Source organism: Scyliorhinus canicula, chromosome 7, assembly GCF_902713615.1.
Source record: "Scyliorhinus canicula chromosome 7, sScyCan1.1, whole genome shotgun sequence".
NCBI classification, from domain to species: Eukaryota; Metazoa; Chordata; class Chondrichthyes; order Carcharhiniformes; family Scyliorhinidae; genus Scyliorhinus; species Scyliorhinus canicula.
The window spans coordinates 15,368,355-15,388,505 of NC_052152.1; the positions used below are offsets into that span (position 1 = coordinate 15,368,355).

The 20,151-nt window shown below is 44.0% G+C and overlaps 1 protein-coding gene across 4 annotated transcripts in view; it reads right to left on the reverse strand.

The window, feature by feature from the left end:
* Nucleotides 1-20,151, reverse strand: part of LOC119968742 (amyloid-beta A4 protein-like) — a 238,056-nt gene that overhangs the window by 68,869 nt on the left and 149,036 nt on the right. For 3 of the 4 annotated variants that reach the window (XM_038801405.1, XM_038801404.1, XM_038801406.1), the window contains exon 7: nucleotides 8,574-8,741. The exons of the other annotated variant lie outside the window; for it this stretch is intronic. In XM_038801405.1, coding sequence (XP_038657333.1) covers nucleotides 8,574-8,741 — 168 coding nt within the window. The remainder of the gene's footprint in view (nucleotides 1-8,573; nucleotides 8,742-20,151) is intronic. 4 annotated transcript variants of the gene reach the window in all.

The following is a 20,151-nucleotide window of genomic DNA, read 5'->3' on the forward strand; positions in this document are numbered from 1 at the left end:
AAATGGTCAACTCCTCAATAGAGAGGCGGCCAGGGATCAATCTAGCAACCTCCTTTCAAGCTAGGGAGCAAAAGAGGATGCAACACTTGGTACAGTTCAGTTCTAGAAAGTCTGTTGAGAGACAAACAAGGACCTCCTTAAGAGTCCAAAATGTAATTAAGCTCACTAATAGCTTGCAGTTTTGTCTTCCTCACCAAAGGGGTAAAAGTCAAAAATTTAATCCAGGCAATGAGGATCTTTGGTTGGGGAGGCAATGAGAGCCCCTTTGGGGTAGGCCCACTGTATTGAACGTCAATTAACCCTGATAGCACAGTGGGTAGCACTGTTGCTTCACAACACCAGGGACCCGGGTTCGATTCCCCGCTGGGTCACTGTCTGCGCAGAGTCTGCATGTTCTCCCCGTGTCTGCGTGGGTTTCCTCCCACAAGTCCCGAAAGATGTGCTTGTTAGGTGAATTGGACACTCTCAGTGTACCCGAACAGGCGCCATAGCGTGATGACTGGGGGATTTTTACAAGTAACTTAATTGCTTTGTTAATGTAAGCCTACTTGTGACACTAATAAAGATTATTAGTTAGTAACTTAAGTGACAGACCTTTCCAAAGATTAAAGGCCCAGGAGCAAAATTTCTGTTCACCCCCTCTTTCCATGAGAACTGTCAGCACTTCACTGCAGGCAGTGCCACCAAGGACCAGTGGTACTGGTGGCAATGCATCCATCAGAAGCCTTGGGTCAGCAAGGAGTCCAGGCCACAGAACTGAGAGGACAGAATGGAGGTCACAGGGAGGGGGGTCACTGGCCAGGGTTTTATTCAGCAGGCAATCCTCCTTCCCAATTCCAGGTCTCTCAATTTGGTACTGAATGCTTTTGAACAAGGGACACCCTCTTGGAAGACGGTAAACAAATTTGACAGGGTTTAATTTCTGGCTTCCTGCATGGCAACAGCCTCATATCCGTTAGCTGATTACCAGTGATGAAAGGATTAGCCCTAGTGAATTTTAATTGAGCTGGAATGACTGCTAACGTACCTTTCAACCGTGGCAGAGGCGGTAAGGAGGCAGGGGCCCCATCCCGCACTCTCTAGCTCAACTAAATTACCCTGCCTACAACACCTCAGGGGAGCGCATTCAATTTCACCCACTATGTCTGCATACTTATATTAATGATAGCAAAGTAAACCAGTTGGTTTCATTCAATTTTGTCACTGAAGTATTAAAGAGTATTAATTTGGCCAACCTTGGGTGACTGTGTGGAGTTTGCACGTTCTCCCATTGTCTGCATGGGTTTCCTCCAGGCGCTCCGGTTTGCTCCCACAATCCAAAATATGTGCAAGTTAAGGTGAACTGGCCATGCTGAATTGTCCCTTAATGTTCGAAGATGTGTAGGGTAGGTTACCAGGTTGCAGGGATAGGGCAAGGGAGTGGGCCTAGCAGAGTGCTCTTTCGAAGGGTTGGTGCAGACTCAATGGGCCGAATTATAGGGATTCTATGGAATATCCAATTCAATTTATTGTAATAGCCACAGATTATGCAATCACTTAACTAGTTAGGAGACAGTAAAGATAAATGTCAGATTGTGAGGAATAAATGGATCTGCTGAACCAGGAGAAATACTTAAAGTAGGTCTGAAATTTGTAACAATAACCTAAAAATACAAAACCGGCATAAAAGCCATTTATAACTGCATGGTTACACATATTTGTGATCGCAGCTCTGTCCCACAACACCAGATCACTACCACAGATAGGGCAAGGAGGCAAGTCCCAAACATGGGATCGAACTTCATGCTGCTGGCCCCAACTTGACCCACAGAGGCCATTACAGACAAAAGGAACATGTCCAGCAGCCCCCCCCCCCCCCACCACACACACACAGGAACAGCTATTACTCGATTCATTTTCGAGCGAATACCTTGACCAAAGATGGCGTGCCTGTTTTGAATTTGGCCATCTAGAGGAAGACTTATGTAAAACATTTTCTTTCCTCTACGATTTCCTGGAATCTTTTCCTACATAGCAACAAAAGTGAAAGCACACCAAAGGTGGAAACCACGGTGTTTACATTTTGCTGGTGTTTATATTTTGTTAAATAGTAATGGTATTGGATTGGTATACCTGTTTGAAACCCAAGTGCGTCATTAACCTCCCCAAAGGACATTTCCCTACTGGTTTCGACATACTGTAAAACTGCAGGTTGCGTGCTTGGATTACATCCTTATGAAGGATGCATACATCCTTCTTGCTCCGTGTTGACCTAGTTATAAAAATGACTACGGCGAGTTAACAGGATATCAGGACACAGTCTCAGCATCCTATAAAATAGAAATATTCCATTCTTTCACTTGTATGTGAATATATTTTCAGAGGAAATAGCAGATAGACATGGCAGCTTCGCATTGTATTTAAAGACCAGTCCTTGAAACTACTGGGGCCTACACATTCAGGAGAATTAAAACACATTTTCTGTCTCCTAATATCGTAAGGAACTGAGACAAAAATGAATGCTTCCCCTGTTGGATATAGGAAATGACTGCTCAGGCTATCAAATGCACAATAATTGATGATCAAAAATGAGCATAATTAAAATTTTCGTCTAAAGGGGATGGGTATTCTAAACAGAATATCTGTATGTGATCCCTTTGGGCCGTGCCTGACAATAACAAGGTTGGACTTCTGCTTTATGTTTAATTTGGATTATATTTTTGGCTCTAATTTTATTGCTACATATATCTGAAAAATACTTTAACCTGGATAAGATGTTCTAGCAGGGCACCTCTAAACAAATTGGAGATATAGTGGGCATCCCATGTAACCTTCAGCCAGAAATTTACTATGAGTGACAAACGATTAGTCTTAGGTCTACTAATTCAATGCCCACAGACAGTAAATTCAATATGATGGATGGTAAAAGTCAGCAGTTTCTGTCAGAAGCTTAGGAGAGAGAAAAAGAGTAAATGGCAGATCCTATATTTCACACAAAGGGTTTGGAATAGATTTGCCTGGGAGACCATAAAGGCTGAGATCAGGAATTTTATAAACAATCAGTTGAGGGATACAGATAGTTGATTTTTTTCTCTGGATTTGAACTTTGGGTTAGTTACAAAGGTCAAAATCATCTTTTACAATCCTGTGCATTCTTAAGGCCCAGGAAGTCTGATCTTAATTCTTAGTGCAAATGCTGGAACAAGCATCGGCCATAATTATAATCAAGGAGACCGAGGAATGAAAAATAAATTTCCCAAATATGGAAAACTTCAAGGCTAAAGTTGAATACAGAACGCATTATTGACCAAAAGATGCCAGAATGCCCACTGTTGGCACATTTCCCCACTTTCCTCCCGAGTATAAATCTGCGTTAGTTGAATGGAACTCTAACAAAGCAGACAAAATGTAGTCTCTGCTTGGAGTTCAAACATATTACTTTAAAGGAATTTACAACTTTGCAAGTTGGAGTCAGTAAATTTTCAACAAAATAAATATCCAACATCTTGGTTTTAAGATATTGTTGGCTGACGTCCGGTTGCAGCTATGAAGGGAGTAGTCGTACACGAGGTGGCTCCTGCCTGGGGATTTGATTTTTGTCCCTTTCAACCCGTGTAGTGGATATTTGTTTAGGAAGAAAGTGGCACAGGGTGACAGAGTTAGATCCCCTCTGTCAAGTGATGAATTTCTGGTATAATACTAAGAATAACCAGGCAAGGCATCTTTGTCTGATTTGGAAGTCTCACGAGTCTGAGAAGGGGAGAAAATGGCGGAGGTCTCTGTGGCGTCATTGCCGCTCAGTGAGTGACCGAGAAGTTGGTTGAAATTCTATCGGGGAATACAAGAAACAGCGACAATCAGTTGATGATTTCAAGAAGGCGATTGAGGGCCCTTGGCACCTATTTGTGTATCCTTGGATAGGTTGGTTAGCGGATGTGCAGGGGTCAATGATTAAGAAGGTAGAAGAGGTGCTCAATGATCACAGTGATCAGAATGCCTCGTTGGAGGCGGAGATGGCGTTGTTGGCAGGGGAGTGAAAGATGTTACAAGGCCAAAGTTGATGACCTGGAGAAACCGCTTCAGACGTCAGAATTTAAGGATCGTCGGTCTGCCGGAGGACCTGGAAGATACAAATGCCACGGGCTATGTATCGAAGATGTTTGGGAAGTTGGTGGGGCAGGGGGTTTTTTCGACCCCATCGGAGTTGGATCAGGCCCAACGATCACTGAGACAGAAGCCCAGATCGGGGGAACCACCACAGGCGATAATTGCCCAATTCCACAGGTATCTGGATAAGGAACAAGTCCTGAGAAGGGCAAAGGGCACCAGAGAGTGTAGATGTGGGGGGGCCACCCCATCCGAATATATCAAGATATCAGGTCAGTTAGCAAGAAGGCATGCGGCATTCAATAAGGCGAAGGTGGCCTTCTACTTAAGCAACAAGCATTTTAGGGATGGTGTACCCGAATCGCCTTCATGTTACTTTTAGAGTCAGAGATTATTATTTCGAAGAGCCGGAGGAGGCAAGGAGGTGAATTACTTTGTTAATAAACAGACTTGAGGGGAACTGAAGGCTTTGAGGGCTATCATCTTTTTTTATTTGGACATTCTTGGATTTTATATTCAAAAAAAATTGTTTTTGTTTTGTGGTATATGAGATTGTTGTAAAGTGGGGAAGGGCGTGTTCCTGTAATGGAGTTCGCTGGTTTGGGAGGGTGCTTATGATGTTGTTGGAACTGTTTTGAGGTGACGAATTTCTGTTTTCAGCCTATAATATTTGTAACTTCATACTTGTGACAATAAAAATTAATATTATTATTAACTAAAGTTGGGTATGGGGATTGTAATGGATACATGGTGTGGTAGGGTTTGTCTTGTCTTTTATTTCCACCCTAGGTGCGGGCCGCCTGACTAGCTTTGCTGGTTGGGGGGGGGGGGGGGGGGGGGAGAGAAGTGGAGCTGAGTGAGGTGGGAAACGTAATTTGCCAAGGGTGCAAGTTCCTTTTGAACTGGTTGGATGGGGGTGATGGTAGCCATATTAGGTGGGCCTGGAGCTAGCGCAGGTCGTGGTCCTGCCAGACTGACTCATGGGAGGGATAAGGCTGATCCTGGGAGGGGGTGGTTATCCTGGTTAGTTACTGGAAATGTGAGGGGTTAAAATGAACCAGTTAAAATGTCTCGGGTTTTTTTCCCATTTGAATAACTTGAGGGTTGATGTGGTCTTTTTACAAGAGATCCATTTGTGGGAATTTGCACATTCTCAACGTGACTGCATGGGTCTCACCCCCACAACACATAGGTGTGCAGGGTTGTTAGATTGGCCATGCTAAATTGCCCCTTAATTGGAAAAGTTAAAAAAAAAAGGGTGGCTTTTTTGGCGGTCAACATTATGGCGGACTCAGGAGGGAGGTATATGATGGTTAGTGAGGTGTTAGCAGGCATGGTGGTTTTGGTTAATGTATATGCGGTGAATTGTGATGATACGGATTTTATTCAGAGGGTGCTGGTGTCTATATCTGATTGAGGTACACATCAGTTGATTATGGGGGAGGGGCGTGGGGGGAAGAATTCAATTGTGTGCTGAACCCTCGACTGGACAGGACATGTCCCCAGTGTTTCACTATATCGGGGGTGGCAAAGGAACTGTTGGTTCATGGAACAAATGGCAGGGGCAGACCCACGGAGATTTAGACATTCGAGCGACAAGGTTGTTTTCTTTCTTTTCCCATGTGGTTCCCAGGTTTACTCCTGGATTGATTTTTTTTTTCAGTTGGTTATGTCTTTGATCACTGGCGTCAGGGAGGCAGGGTACTCGGCGACAGCAATATCAAATCACTCCCCACACTATATGGATCTGTTGTTGGAGCAGGGAAAGACCCCCTTGGAGGTTGGACACAGAGTTGCTTGGGGAGTTGAATAAGAATAGGGAGATCTCGCCCACCACGCTCTGGGAAGCATTGACGGCAATTAGGGAGAAATAATTTCATATAAGTCAATAATGTGGGAGTGGAGAGGCAGAGGCTGGTAGACTCCATTCTGGAGGTGGACTGCCAATATTCGAGTACCCCAAAGCCAGAAGCTTTGGCAGAGAGAAAGAAGTTACAGATGGACTTTGAGTTATTGTCAATGGGGAAGGCAATGAGTCAGCTTCGTCGCATGAGGGGGATGTTTTATGAGTATGGGGAGAAGGCCAGCCAGTTGTTAGTTCACCAGCTGAGGCGGCAAGCTGCCTCCCGGGAGATAGTTCAGATCAGGAACTCGGGCGGGAGTTGGTTTCTGCCCTTGAGAGGGTTTGAGACCTTTCACTGTGGGCTATATCAGTCTGAACTTCCGGAGACGGAATCGACAATGTTACAATTTTTAGATTGACCTTCCCGGAGGTCGAGCGGGATAGAAAGCGGGAGTTGGAGGCACCGATTGGGCAGGAGATTTTGAGCTACATTTGTCTAATGCAGATGGGTAAGGCACTGTTGAGTTTTATAAACAGTTTACTGGTCTGCTGGCCCGCGAACGACTTTTTGTGCGAGGTTAAGTTAGATACAGTTTAAGGTGGTGCATAGGTTGCACTTGACTAGGGCGCGTATGAGTGGGTTCTTCTCAGGGGTGGGGGATAGGTGTGTGAGAGATGTTCTAGGGGGCAGGTGCATAGTATGCATATGTTTTGGTCTTGCTCCAGGCTTGCTGATTTTTGGGTTTCTTTTTTCGAAACAGTATCGGGGATTCTAGGGGGTTAAGGTAGAGCTGTGCCCAATGGTGGCCACCTTTGGAGTTTTGGATTCGCTGGATCTACAGGAGTGGAAGAAGGCAGATGTCTTGGCCTTCGCCTCTCTAATAACCCAGAGGTTCCCAGCGCCACCAAAGGCTTTGGCTTGGTTAGGGGGCTTGGTGGATTTTCTGCACATGGGGAGGATAAAGTATCCGAGGGAGGGTCAGTGGAGGGGTTATACTCAAGGTGGCAGCCGTTCATTACCAGCTGGTTACATTCAGCTTTTAGTAGGAGATGGTCAGTTGGGTAGGGTTTTTTTCCAGGGGGGCAGGGCGGCGCGGTTAGGAGGGGTTAGTCTTGGTATGGAGCTGGGCAAGGGGGATGGGGAGAATGTTGGTGTTATTTTTGTAATACTGTAAAATTTGTTGGAATGGTTTGAATATTTTATATGGTATAAACAAAATTTTATAATAAAACATTTAAAAAAAGATATTGTTGGCTGCTGGGGTTGTCATATGTTCAACAAAATAGATGAATCGGAGGTGCTGCAACATAGCACTTTTGGGTGTCTGGTTGAGTAAGACCTGCTGTTTGTGTATTGAAATGAGGGGGTGGGTGAAAATGATGAGGAGACGTTATGGTGCTGCAGTGTAGGTGTTGAGAGACAGATGACATAAAATAAATCATCCCAAGTTCCCACAGCCTTTGATTAGATGGAGTAGAGCACTTTAAAGTAATGCACATATGCTTAAATACAGCATAAAACTTTTCAGCATGGTTTAAAAGGAGTCAAAATGTCACACGGTCATTTCTGCACGAACTCTAGTTTTACAACACAATTTTCTAAGTTTTAGCACCGCTCCTCCATTCGGAAATCAGTAGGCCATCTGTCCACAGCTAGCTGCTGTGGACAGACTTTGTCCTTCAAGCTGTGTCATATACCCACTGCAGATATTATAACTTTTCACCCTCAAAATTAATTCTTGGGAAGTGATGGTTGATGGCATCCCCAATATCCCTTAAGGTGGTGGTTAGAACGGGTGGCACACTGGCGCAGTGGTTAGTCCCGAGGACCCGGGTTCATTCCCGGCCCCGGGTCACACTCTGTGTGGCCCTTACACATTTTCCCCGTGTGCCTGGGTCTCACCCCAACAACCCAAAAAGATGTGCAGGTTAGGTAAATAGGCCACGCTAATTTGTCCCTTAATTGGAAAAAGAGAATTGGGTACTCTAAATTTTCTTTGAAAATTAAAGAAAAAAGTGGCGATGGGACAACTTCTTGAACTGCTGCAGTCCATGTGGTGTAGGTGCACCCACAGTGCTGTTGGGAAATGAATTTCAGGATTTTTCCCCAGCAACAATGAAAGAATGACAACATAGTTCAAGTTAGGATGGTGGAGGGGAATATACAGGTGCTGTTCCTTTGCGTCTACTGCCCGTGTCCTTCTAGGTGGTAGAAGCCACGTGTTTTGAAGGTGTTGTCAAGGAGCCTTGGCGAGTTACTGCACTGTGTCTTGTGGATGGTACACACTGCTGCCTCTAGAGTACATACATTACCTCATATTTCATATCTCAATGTACATTGCTTTGGGGAGATACCTTTATGAAGCGAGCACAAATTCCGACGGTCGTAAGGCAAGGTCCAAGCATAAGTGAGGAAGCAACAAGCTTACATTACAATTTAAAAACAAAGTGAGGAATATAAGGAGAGCAGTTAGTGCACAGCAATTCAAGGGGTTAGGGAGAAAATAGATGGTGAAGAGTCACTACAGGAGTTAAACTGGCAAACTGTGGCACTTGCCCTACAGGTATATAGTGGAAAAACTGGTTGAGGTTTCCAGTGCAGAGCGACACACAGAGGCTGCAGCCAGCTGGAGGGTTCACTTACGGACGCTGTTACAGACGGCCAAACAGTACTCTTCAGAGGCAAAGTTGTTTCTGTTTCCTCCGCAGCCTCCATAAATGAATTGTGCACATTTTCCTTCACTGATGTCAAAGTACCACCGAGGTATCATAGCTTGACAAGGCCCAGTTTCTGCTTGCTCAGAGCAAACTTCTGAATACGAAAGATCAAGGGTTTTAGTCAGGGGAGAAAAACAAATTTACAAAAATAAAAACTACTGCTCAGAAACAAAGCAACTTAAGTGACGTTGCTTTAGAAACTTTGACACATCAATTCCATTTTCCATATCTGTAAAACGTTGCTACTTTTTAAATCACTTTGATGAAGCCCTTTGGAAAATAACATCTAGGATATTGTCGCGTCGATGGTGGTCTTGTCTTGGCCCCCATTTGAAAAACCGGTGGGGAACCCTGATCAGTTCTGTGGGGGAGACCTAATGGAATCAAGTGTCCCACAAACACAAGTGCTCAGAGGCCAACATCCCATGTCACTAGTGCAAGATCGAGCTGTGGCTGGCAGCAAAGCACCCACCAGAGGCCTGGGATCATCTTGGGACCACAAGCCAAAGCTGAGTGAGGGTGGAATGGGATCATGGCTTTGGGAGTTTCTTTTCTTTATTCATTTACGGAATGCGGGCATCACTGGGTAGGCCAGCATTAATTGTTCATCCCTGGTGGAAAGGGAGAAAATAGAGCAGAAATCGGAGGCAAGGCTAGTGGGGTGACTTCCAACAGCCACCCTTCTGGCCTGGCACAAATTGCATGATGAAGGACTGACCTAAAAGACTGCTCGCAAACCTGACAAGGTTTAATGGGCGGCCTTCTAAGGGTGCGGGAAAGCCTTGTGGCTCCCATTTAATCCTAGAACCACCACTAAATTGTGGTGGGCTCAGGGATAATGTTGTCAGCTGGCTCATTAATCAGCCTAATTGACAATCCCACCGCCACCAGTCGGGTATCCCACATCAGTCCATTCCGCCCTTCCACCTAATCAGTGGAGATTTTGCTGCTGTTGTGCGATTAGAACATAGAACAGTACAGCACAGAACAGGCCCTTCAGCCCTCGATGTTGTGCCGAGCAATGATCACCCTACTTAAACCCACGTAACCCATATCCCAACAATCCCCCCCATTAACCTTACACTACGGGCAATTTAGCATGGCCAATCCACCTAACTCGCACATCTTTGGACTGTGGGAGGAAACCCACGCACACACAGGGAGGACGTGCAGACTCCACACAGACAGTGACCCAGCCGGGAATCGAACCTGGGACCCTGGAGCTGTGAAGCATTGATGCTAACCACCATGCTACCGTGAGGCCCCTAATTGATGCAGGGTTTCTCCCAGTACCTCCACAATGGGATACATTAAATCCAGCCTAAGGTGCGTTAAAATCTCTGACTAGCGTGGCTCAGTGGTCAGTGTAACACAGTATAATAGCATCCACAAAGAACACGGAGAAGCCAAGGGTTAGAACACACAATTCTTTCACTACTGAAACTCTTGCTTGAACCCAACCCAAAGTTAATGAAATTATCTTTGTTCTGCCTGTTGCAAGGGTTGCACAGAGTGTGGACATGGTTCCACAGGACAAACAGTAAGGGATGTTAAATTAGCAGCTTAACGGAGTATCCAACTAGTACAGAAAACTGAAAAACCAAGTGCATAGTAAATAGACCTTTGTTAGCTCAAGCTGAAGTGACCTGGGATGTGACCCTGGTGTTCTAAGTTGAAAACAGCCCCATTCTTTATCACAGACATCTCTCTCTAGTGCCCAACAATGTCACAAGACCAAAACAGAAATTGGCAATTAAGAACTTGGGACCAACCTGAGGATGCAAATCAGTATAGAGAACAAAGTGGAAAACAAATAGGGACGGGAAATGCATTGGACAACTCTTAACATTGTGGCAGGCTCAAACCTACTGTATACCACATAATACAAAGGTTGACTTAAAGATGGAAATTGGTTAACATTCTCAAGCAATGGCAAATAAAAGAGCGCTAATATACAGGGATCAAATCAAGCATTACAATATTTCTCCTCTGTCGCATTATTTTAGGATGCTAGAGGCAACACAGTAGTTACAGCTATAGTCAACTGTATGCAACTGTAATTTCCAGTGTTCCTCTAACAAATCAAGACTGTCAGATAGCTTCAGGATGTGATGCACAAATATTTCAACGGCAAATACACAGTAGCAGCCAAAGGCTTTTAATTTCTAGTCTCTTAGGCACCATTTCCCAACAGCCCCAATACACACAACTTGCTGCCTGCCCCCCCCCCCCCCCCCCCCCACCATTGTGCACCCTCAATTTCTTTTAAAAAAAACTTTGTGGGTGTACCTGACCATTGAAAAAGCACCATTAAAGCAAATCAATAACGCGTTGCACCGGAAACCACAAAGCCTACATTCTACAAGCACTTGGCAAAGCCCTGTCTCTCAAACTAATTTTCCTCCCTCTCTTCACCAAATCTTCTTTCTACTTTTTTCTCATGTTGCACAAAACTAACAGCTCTTCCAGGGATAGGGATGCATGGATTCCATCAGGTATACACTGCTTTGCTGAGTTGGTCACGAGCAAGATGAGTCTAGACAGTGAATGTCAATGGGTTTTTCAACTGACCACCAGTCAGATGACCATCATACCTGTACCAAAAAAAGTCAAGCAGCGTGCCTTAATGACTATCTCCCAGTGGCTCTGACATCAGTCATCATGAAGTGCTTCGAAAGGTTAGTCATGGCACAAATCAACTCCAGCCTCCCGGATTACCTTGATCCACTACAGTTCACCTACCGCTGCAACAGGTCCACAGCAGATGCCATCTCCATGGCCCTGCACTCTACCCTGGAACACTTAGATAACAAAGACACCTATATCAGACTCCTATTTATCGACTACAGCTCGACCATCATTCCTACGAAACTCAGCTCCAATCTCCGTGGCCTTGGCTCCTCCCTCTGCGACTGGATCCTGAACTTTCTAACCCACAGGCCACAATCAGTAAAGATAGACAACGACACCTCCTCCACGATCATTCTCAACACCGGTGCCCCACAAGGCTGTGTCCTCAGCCCCTTACTATACTCCTCATACACCAATGACTGTGTGTCCAAATTCCCCTACAACTCTATTTTCAAATTTGCTGATGACACCACTGTAGTGGGTCGGATTTCAAACAATGACGAGACAGAGTACAGGAATGAGTTAGAGAATCTGGTGAACTGGTGCGACGACAATAATCACTCCCTCAATGTCAACAAAACAAAGGAGATTGTCATCGACTTCAGGAAGCGTAGTGGAGTACATGCCCCTGTCTACATCAATGGGAACAAAGTAGAAAGGGTCGGGAGCTTCAAGTTTTTAGGTGTACAGATCACCAACAGCCTGTCCTGGTCCCCCCATGCTGACATTATAGTTAAGAAAGCCTACCAACGACTCTACTTTCTCAGAAGACTAAGGAAATTTGGCATGTCAGCTACGACCCTCACCAACTTCTACAGATGCACCAGAGAAAGCATTCTTTCTGGTTGTATCACAGCTTGGTATGGAGCCTGCTCTGCCCAAGACCGCAGGAAACTACAAAAGGTCGTGAATGTAGCCCAGTCCATCACGCAAACCAGCCTCCCATCCATTGACTGTCTACAATTCACGCTGCCTCAGAAAGGCAGCCAGCATAATTAAGGACCCCACACCCCAGACATTCTCTCTTCCACCTTCTTCCGTTAGGAAAAAGATACCAAAGTTTGAGGTCATGTACCAACCAACTCAAGAACAGCTTCTTCCCTACTGCCATCAGACTTTTGAATGGACCTACCTCGTATTAAATTGATCTTTTCTCTACACCTTGCTATAACTAACATTATACTCGGCAGTCTCTCCTTTCTTCCCAATGCACGGTATGCATTGTTTGTTCAGCATGCAAGAAACAGTACTTTTCACTGTATACTAATACATGTGACAATAATAAATCAAATCAAATCAAACTGTGGATGATTCCACACCAGATCTGTTTTGTCAGGTATGCACTGCATAGCAGGTGCAATCAAACTTAAAAACTACAGAATTTGTAATCCTACCCGAGAACCAAGATACGGAAAGCAAGTATAGCACCCCAATTAATTCCTGGCTGAGATCTGAGATCAAGGTTCAAACTCAAAGTCAATTTGCTTTCATTTCTCAGTTTTAGATTGAGTGGTTCCTTTACCAACAAGGCCTTTGTGACAGCACCAAGACTTTGTAGTAGAATATTTGTGGAGATGATTCCATTTCTCCAGTGTTCCTGAAGTTACAGGAAAACATTGGACATTACTGACATTTGGGTCTAGTGGATTCTATGTAATTCTCATCCTTTATGGGCTGGTTAATTATAAGTTGTTTCTGGTTACACAGATTCGACGACAACTGTTTGACGTCGTTTATTTACCTTCACAAAGTCCCTAAAATGTACTATAATGAATTGTTTTTGGCAGAGTAGTGCAGGTTTCTTGCTGGTACTGGTTTCAGAACGGAATGCTCCAATTGCCTCAGCCAACAAGCTAATTTAATGAGCTTTTCTTAAATGTTTCAGCAAGAATGTCATGTTCCTTTCCCATCAGATACAGTCTGCCTTTGGCAGGCTGTGTTTCAACAAAGCCACACCAGCACTGCACACAATTGAGCAGAAGGATTAGGTAAGCAAAGGGTAAAGCCTGCAGGCACCAAACCCACGCACACACGGGGAGAACGTGCAGACTCCACACAGACAGTGACCCAAGCCGGAAATCGAACCTGGGAAACTGGAGCTGTGAAGCAACTGTGCTAACCACTAAGCTACCGTGCTGCCCCCAAGCTATTCCCTGTGCCCCCGTGCTATCCTCACCTAACACACTGTCCCATTCAGTATTCTTTGTTTCTACCTGTTCCCCACTGCAGGGATTGCTCAGTTATCCATCCAATACAAGAACCTACCACAAAACAAAACCCAAATCAGCTTCCTTCCCGTTCACCTTCAGCAATGTCAACTTACTCCCAAAGCTCTCTTTCTATGACGGTTTCCTCCCACAGTCCAAAGATGTGCGGGTTAGGTGGATTGGCCATTCTAAATTGTCATTAGTGTCCAAAAAGGTTAGGTGGGGTTACTGGGTTACAGAGATAAAGGGGATAGGGTGAAGGTGTGAGGCTTAAGTAGGGTGTTCTTTCCAAGAGCCGGTGCAGACTCGATGGGCTGAATGGCCTCCTTCTGCACTGTATTCTATGAAATCTTGTACAAGCTTATACAGTAGGTTTGAGCCTGCCACGATATTAAGATGATTCACTTCATGTGTCCCTTTAGAGCTACATACACAGAACAACTGAATCAATTTCTGATTCATTCATAAAATCACTTCCAATCTTGGGTTACGGAAATAAGCCATTTGATCATGTTTCTCACTTTAATATTTTCCCCACAATTTTCTCTGAGCAAACTACCACCATGACAATACTTTAAAAGTACTTTGTTGGTTGTAAAATATTTTGGGATATCCTGAAATCGTGAATGGCATTATAGAAATGCAAGTCTCACTTAAATCCTTGCAAAAGTTGCTAATTACATAGAACAGGTTAGAAACAGGCCATTCTGTCCAACCAATCCATATCAGCATTTATGCTCCACTTGAGCCTCCTTCCTCATATCCTCAAATAGCTCTAGCATAATCTTCTATTGCCTGTCAAATGTACCCATACCACTGTATTCCCCTCAACCGCTCCATGCTAGCAAATTTCACATTCTCAAAGGATTTGTTCCCTTTTCATTTCTTGGTGACTATTTTATATTAATGACCTCTAGTTTTGCTTTTATGCTCTGCCATCAAAACCTCAAATACTTGATTGGGTTATGCTATCAGGTAATTCAAGAGAAATGACACAGCCAATTCATCCTTTCCTGATAACCTCGGGGTCATTAAAAAAAACCATCATTTAAAAAAAAACAATTCCTCTGTATATAACTTTTATAATATGGTGAACAGAACTGTATACAATACTCCAAGTGTGCTTTAACAGAGTCCGATTAAAGTCTAGCACAAATTCTTTACATTTCAATCACATTCCTCTTGAAATAAGCCACGGACTTGGTTGGTTTTGCTATGACCTTATTGACCTGCAAGATTACTTTTAGTGATTTATGGATTTGTATTCCCAGATCACTTTGCTCCTCTACTTTGCTCCAAATAATGTTTGACAACCCTATTTTTCTTACCAAATGCAATAATATCACTTGTACTGTTGAAACTAATTTGTCAATTATATATCAGTTTTGAAAGTTTATTAATCTTTTCCTGTAATTTGTTCCAGTTCTCCACTGTTGATTACCCCTTCAAATTTGATGCGGTCAGCAAATTTAGAAATTGTCTTTTGATTCTAAAGTCTAAATGATCAAGATAAATTGTGAACCACAGTACTCTCAGCACTGATCATTGAGGGGCCCTAACTTCTTACCAGTCTGAATAGCTAGCTTTTACCGCTATTCTTTGATTTTCTATCTTTCAGTTAGCTGGCTATTCATTCTGCCCCCACATTACAGATGCTCTGATATTCTTTGTTAAATGTTGTGTTGTACCTTACCCAAGGCTTTTTGGAAATCTAGTTGCGTTAAATCTATACTTTCCTTGCCAGCTCTTTTACCTCCTTATGGAATTCAATGAAGTTAGTCAAAAAGGATTTTCCTTTTTGAAATCCACATTGACTAGGTAATGCATTATAGTATTTTTGTGTCTTGACATTTTCTATATTCTCCTTTAGTAGGGATGCAATTATTTTTCCTATTGATGTGTTGGCCCATCGTTTCCTGGAGATGTTCAATCTTCCTTCTTGAAAGTAGACTGCGTAGAGTGCATAATATGATGTATTCGCCAGTCCACCAACACTATAACTAAGAATTTGCAAGAGATACTTTGCGGTCTCTTTCCCTGATTTCTTATCAAATCCATGGATGTAAACCAGACCAGAGGTTTTACCGAGTTTGGCTAGTTTAATGTTTCTCCAGTAGTTTGATTTTTAAAAATTTAGTCAAAGGATGTGGGCTTCGCTGGCTAGGCCAGAATTTGTTTTCAATTCATTAACAGGAAGTGGGTTTCACTGGTTAGGCCAGCATTTATTACCCATCCATACTTGCCCTTCAGAAGGTGGTGGTGGTGTTGCCTTCTTGAACCATTACAGTCCTTTAGGTGTAGATACACCCACTGCGCTGTTAGGGAGGGAATTCCAGCATGTGGCCCCAGCGACAATGAAAATGAAATGAAAATCGCTTATTGGCACGAGTAGGATTCAATGAAGTTACTGTGAAAAGCCCCTAGTCGCCACATTCCGGCGCCTGTTCGGGGAGGATGGTACGGGAATCGAACAGTGCTGCTGGCCTGCTTGGTCTGCTTTAAAAGCCAGCGATTTAGCCCAGTGAGATAAACCAGCCTCAGGAAGGAATGGCAAAATACTTCCAAGTCAGGGTGGTGTGCGACTTGGAGTGGAAGTTCCAGATGGTGGGGTTTCCAGGTATCGGGGATGGGACGTTTCGGCGTGGCCAATTCGGCGTGGCCCTTTCGACGGAGGAATTTTTCGGCGGAGGAACAGGCTTCAGAGACAGGTTAGTGCAATGAGCAGACATTTAATATCGGTCTGGGTGAAAAATACAAGACAGTAGAAGGAACATTTTTTACAACTTGCTCTTAGTTCTAGGATGCGCAGCATTTCTCTCCCGCTTTAGAGGCTGTCCCTGGTTTGCACATGAGCAGTGGGTGACTCCGGAAGAAGCCGGCGAGGTGAAGCGGACAGGCGGCCCAGTTCAGGGGGACAGCAGCCGGCGAGGTGAAGCGGACAGGCGGCCCAGTTCAGGGGGACAGCAGCCGGCGAGGTGAAGCGGACAGGCGGCCTGGTTCAGGGGAACAGCACCCCCCCACCCCCAAGGTTTATTCAAAACCTTGGAACCATTTCACCTTTGCTCCCGAGGGGGAAATGGGACGTTTCGGCGTGGCCAATTCGGCGTTTTTAACTAGGTTTTAAAAATATTTTAAAAAGTGACGTCGAAATGTCCTGACGCCTAAACGCCACGCCGAATCAGCCAATTATTTCCCTGACGCCGAATCAGCTGCGCCAAATGGGCTACGCCGAAACGTACCAAACCCCCAGGTATCTGCTCCTCTTGTTCTTCTAGATGGTAGTGGTCATGAGTCTAAGGAACCTTGGTGAATTACTGCAATGCATCTTGCAGATGGTTCACATGGCTGCCATTGTTCGTCGGTGGTGGAGGATTTGAATATTTGTGGAAGGAGGAGCAATCAAGCGGGCTGCTTTGTCCTGGAAAGTGCCAAGCTTTGAGTGTTTTTGGAGCTGCACTCATCTAGGCAAGTGGAAAGTATTGCATTACACTCCTGACTTGTGCCTTGTAGATGGTGGACAGGCTTTTGGACGTGGCGGGAGGGTCAAGAGGTGAGTTATGTGCCGTAGGATTCAGAGTCTTTGAATGTCAAGGGACGGTGATTAGATCCTCTCTTGTAGGAGATGGTCATTGTCTGGCACTTGTGTGGCGCGAATGTAACTTGCCACTTGTCAGTCCAAGCCTGGATATTGTCCAGGTTTTGTTGTATTTGGACATGGACTCCTTCATTATCTGAGGAGTCGTGAATGGTACTGAACATTTTGCAGTCATCAGTAAAAATTCCCATTCTGGCCGTATGATGGCGGGGGGGGGGGGGGGGGGGGGGGGGGGGTCATTGCTGAAGCAGCTGACGATGGTTGGGTCTGGGATACTAGCCTGAGAAACTCCTGCAGTGATGTCCTGGAGCCAAGTTGATTGGTCTCAACCACCACAACCATCTTCCTTTGTGCTGGAGATGACCCCAACCAGTGAATAGTTCCCCCCCCCCCCCCCCCCCCCGCACCCCCGATTCCCATTGGCTCCAGTTTAGCTAGCGCTTCTTGATGCCATACTCTGTCAAATGCTGCCTTGATGTCAAGAACAGTCACTCTCACCTCACCTCTGGCATTCAGCTCTTTTGTTCATGTTTGAACCAAGGTTGTAATGAGGTCAAGAGCTGAGTAACCCTGGCGAAACCCAAACTGAGTGCCCGTGAGCAGGTTATTGCTGAGTAAGTGCCGCTTGATAGCACTGTTGATGACTCCTTCCATCACTCTGCTGAAGTTCATTGGCCATGCCTAATTGCTCGAGGTGTTTGTAAGATGCCTTCTTGAACTGCTGCTGCAGTCCATGTGGTGTAGGTACACCCTTAGTGCCGTTAGGGAGTACCATGATTTTGACCCAGTGACAGGGAAAGAGCGCCGATATATTTCCACATCAGGGTGGCAAGTGACTTGTGAACATATGAATTCTAATCTTTAGCACAGTGGGCTAAACAGCTGGCTTGTAATGCAGAACAAGGCAGCAGCACGGGTTCAGTTCCTGTACCGGCCTCTCCAAACAGGCACCGTAATGTGGTGACAAGGGGCTTTTCACAGTAACTTCATTGAAGCCTACTTGTGACAATAAGCGATCTTCATTTCATTCACAGTAACTTCACTGAAGCCTACGTGTGACAATGTGATTATTATTATTAATCTCATCTTCTGGTTTTCTGTCCATTGATCCTTCTCCCTGGTAACTACTAAAGTAAACAATTACTGAATAGTTCTGCCATTTCACTATTGCTGCCTGTGATTTTATCGTGACCTGTTCAAATATGGTTCTATTCTCATCTGGACTTCCTTTTTTAATTATGTATCTGTAGAATTTTTTAATTTTCTTTTCACTTTCCTTGATAAATTAATTTTTATATATCTCTTCTTTGTCTTCCTAATTGTTTCTGACTCCTCTCTGAATCTCTTCATATTCTCCTTCATCATGCTTCCCTCAATGTCCACATACATTTCTGTGAGCCTTTTTCCTTGGCTTCAAATTTTGTCTTGTGTCTTACATGTGACTCCCAACCCACAGCAATGTGGTTGACTCGTCACTGTACTCTGAAATGGCCCAGTAAGCCACTTAGCTCAGGAAAAATTAGGGATGGGCAACAAATGCTGGTGTTGCCAGTGACACCCACATCCCGTGAAAGAATATATTTAAAAAGGTGTGATTGATCCTTTTTCTTTAAATTGATCATCTCTATTCACACGGATTCTATTTTTGCCTAAATGGCTGTATTTGTTTTCCTACTGCTATCTTTATGTCTAAAAAGTACAACAATTTCACTTGCATTTTTCTTACTCTAATTTAATCTGTACATACAAACCTAGACAACTAGGTTGGAGAACATCTGTGCAGCAGGAGTTAGTGGACATCAAATTAGGAGGAAATGCCCCCACCACTTTGCCATGAGCCCCAAATACCGAGACTAATCATCGTACCACAAACTCTACACCGACGTATGTTGGAACTTAGATCCTTCTCTATGGGCTATTTACTCATTGGGTAGTGTACATACAATTAATTATATGGTCAGAGAGACTTGTATGACTGCATGTCATAAAGGATAAATAAGGCATGAGCCAAGGAGGATTTAAGAGAAAAAAAATTCATTCCCTATTTATTTTTGTGACAAACATTTTTTTCTGAACTAAGCTGTTACATCATGCCAAACCAAGAGACTGGAATTCCTGTTACAGTTGATTTGGCAATTTAAATTTGATGAAAAAAAGCATAATGCAATAATCGGATTAGCTATTCGCTCATATACAACAGGCAGGGTGGGAAACCAAAATCGCCAGAGGCCAACAAATTTATCCACAAAAGTTTAGCACTTCTTTCTACCATTGTCTAGAGTTCTAATACTTATTCAGCGTATGGAAGAGCTTTGAGTAACAACACAGTACGAGATAACTATTCAAATGTTTGATAAAGGTTTGAGCATGTAGTCAGATCACGGATTTGCAAAAGCCATTTTCTCACAAAAATAGTGTTCACACTTACCATATCAACTCCTTGTGAGGTTTGTAAACAGCTGAAGTATTTAGCTAAATGCACTGACAATTACACAATGGAATTGGCTAAGTGGTTAATTCAGTAAAGCTGTCTACCCGGTAATATCAGAACCAAGCAAATAACTCTTATTCTGCTGCTTCACAGCTATTCTTTCTTGGTGATCCACAATTTCCACATCCTTTTTTGTGCTGTTATTACTGGTTAGACCTTTTATTGTAAAATGGTATTAAATTATTAATGTTTCACAAATCTACCAAAGATCTCAGAGCAGAGGGGTGTGGGGCAGAATTATACATGATGAGCAGAGATGAGCGGATCAGGTTTTTCGTCAACTTTTTTTTATACCAGCGAAGCAAACTCACATCTAGTTATCCCTTATATTATCATCAGTGCCTCCAGTCACTGGATGTGCATCGGCATGCTATGTACATGGGCTGGCTGGTTGTTGATGCACCAACACGCTTAAAAAATGAAATAGGGCTAATAAAATAAAACTGAATATATCTAAACACAAGCTACTCAAGTGGCCCATCAATAGATATGTATAGTTCTGCCAAGTGTGTTTATTGATATGCATTCCTTCACGTAAGCTTACAGGTAGTAAAGGGTAGATTGTTGAATGAGAAAGTTA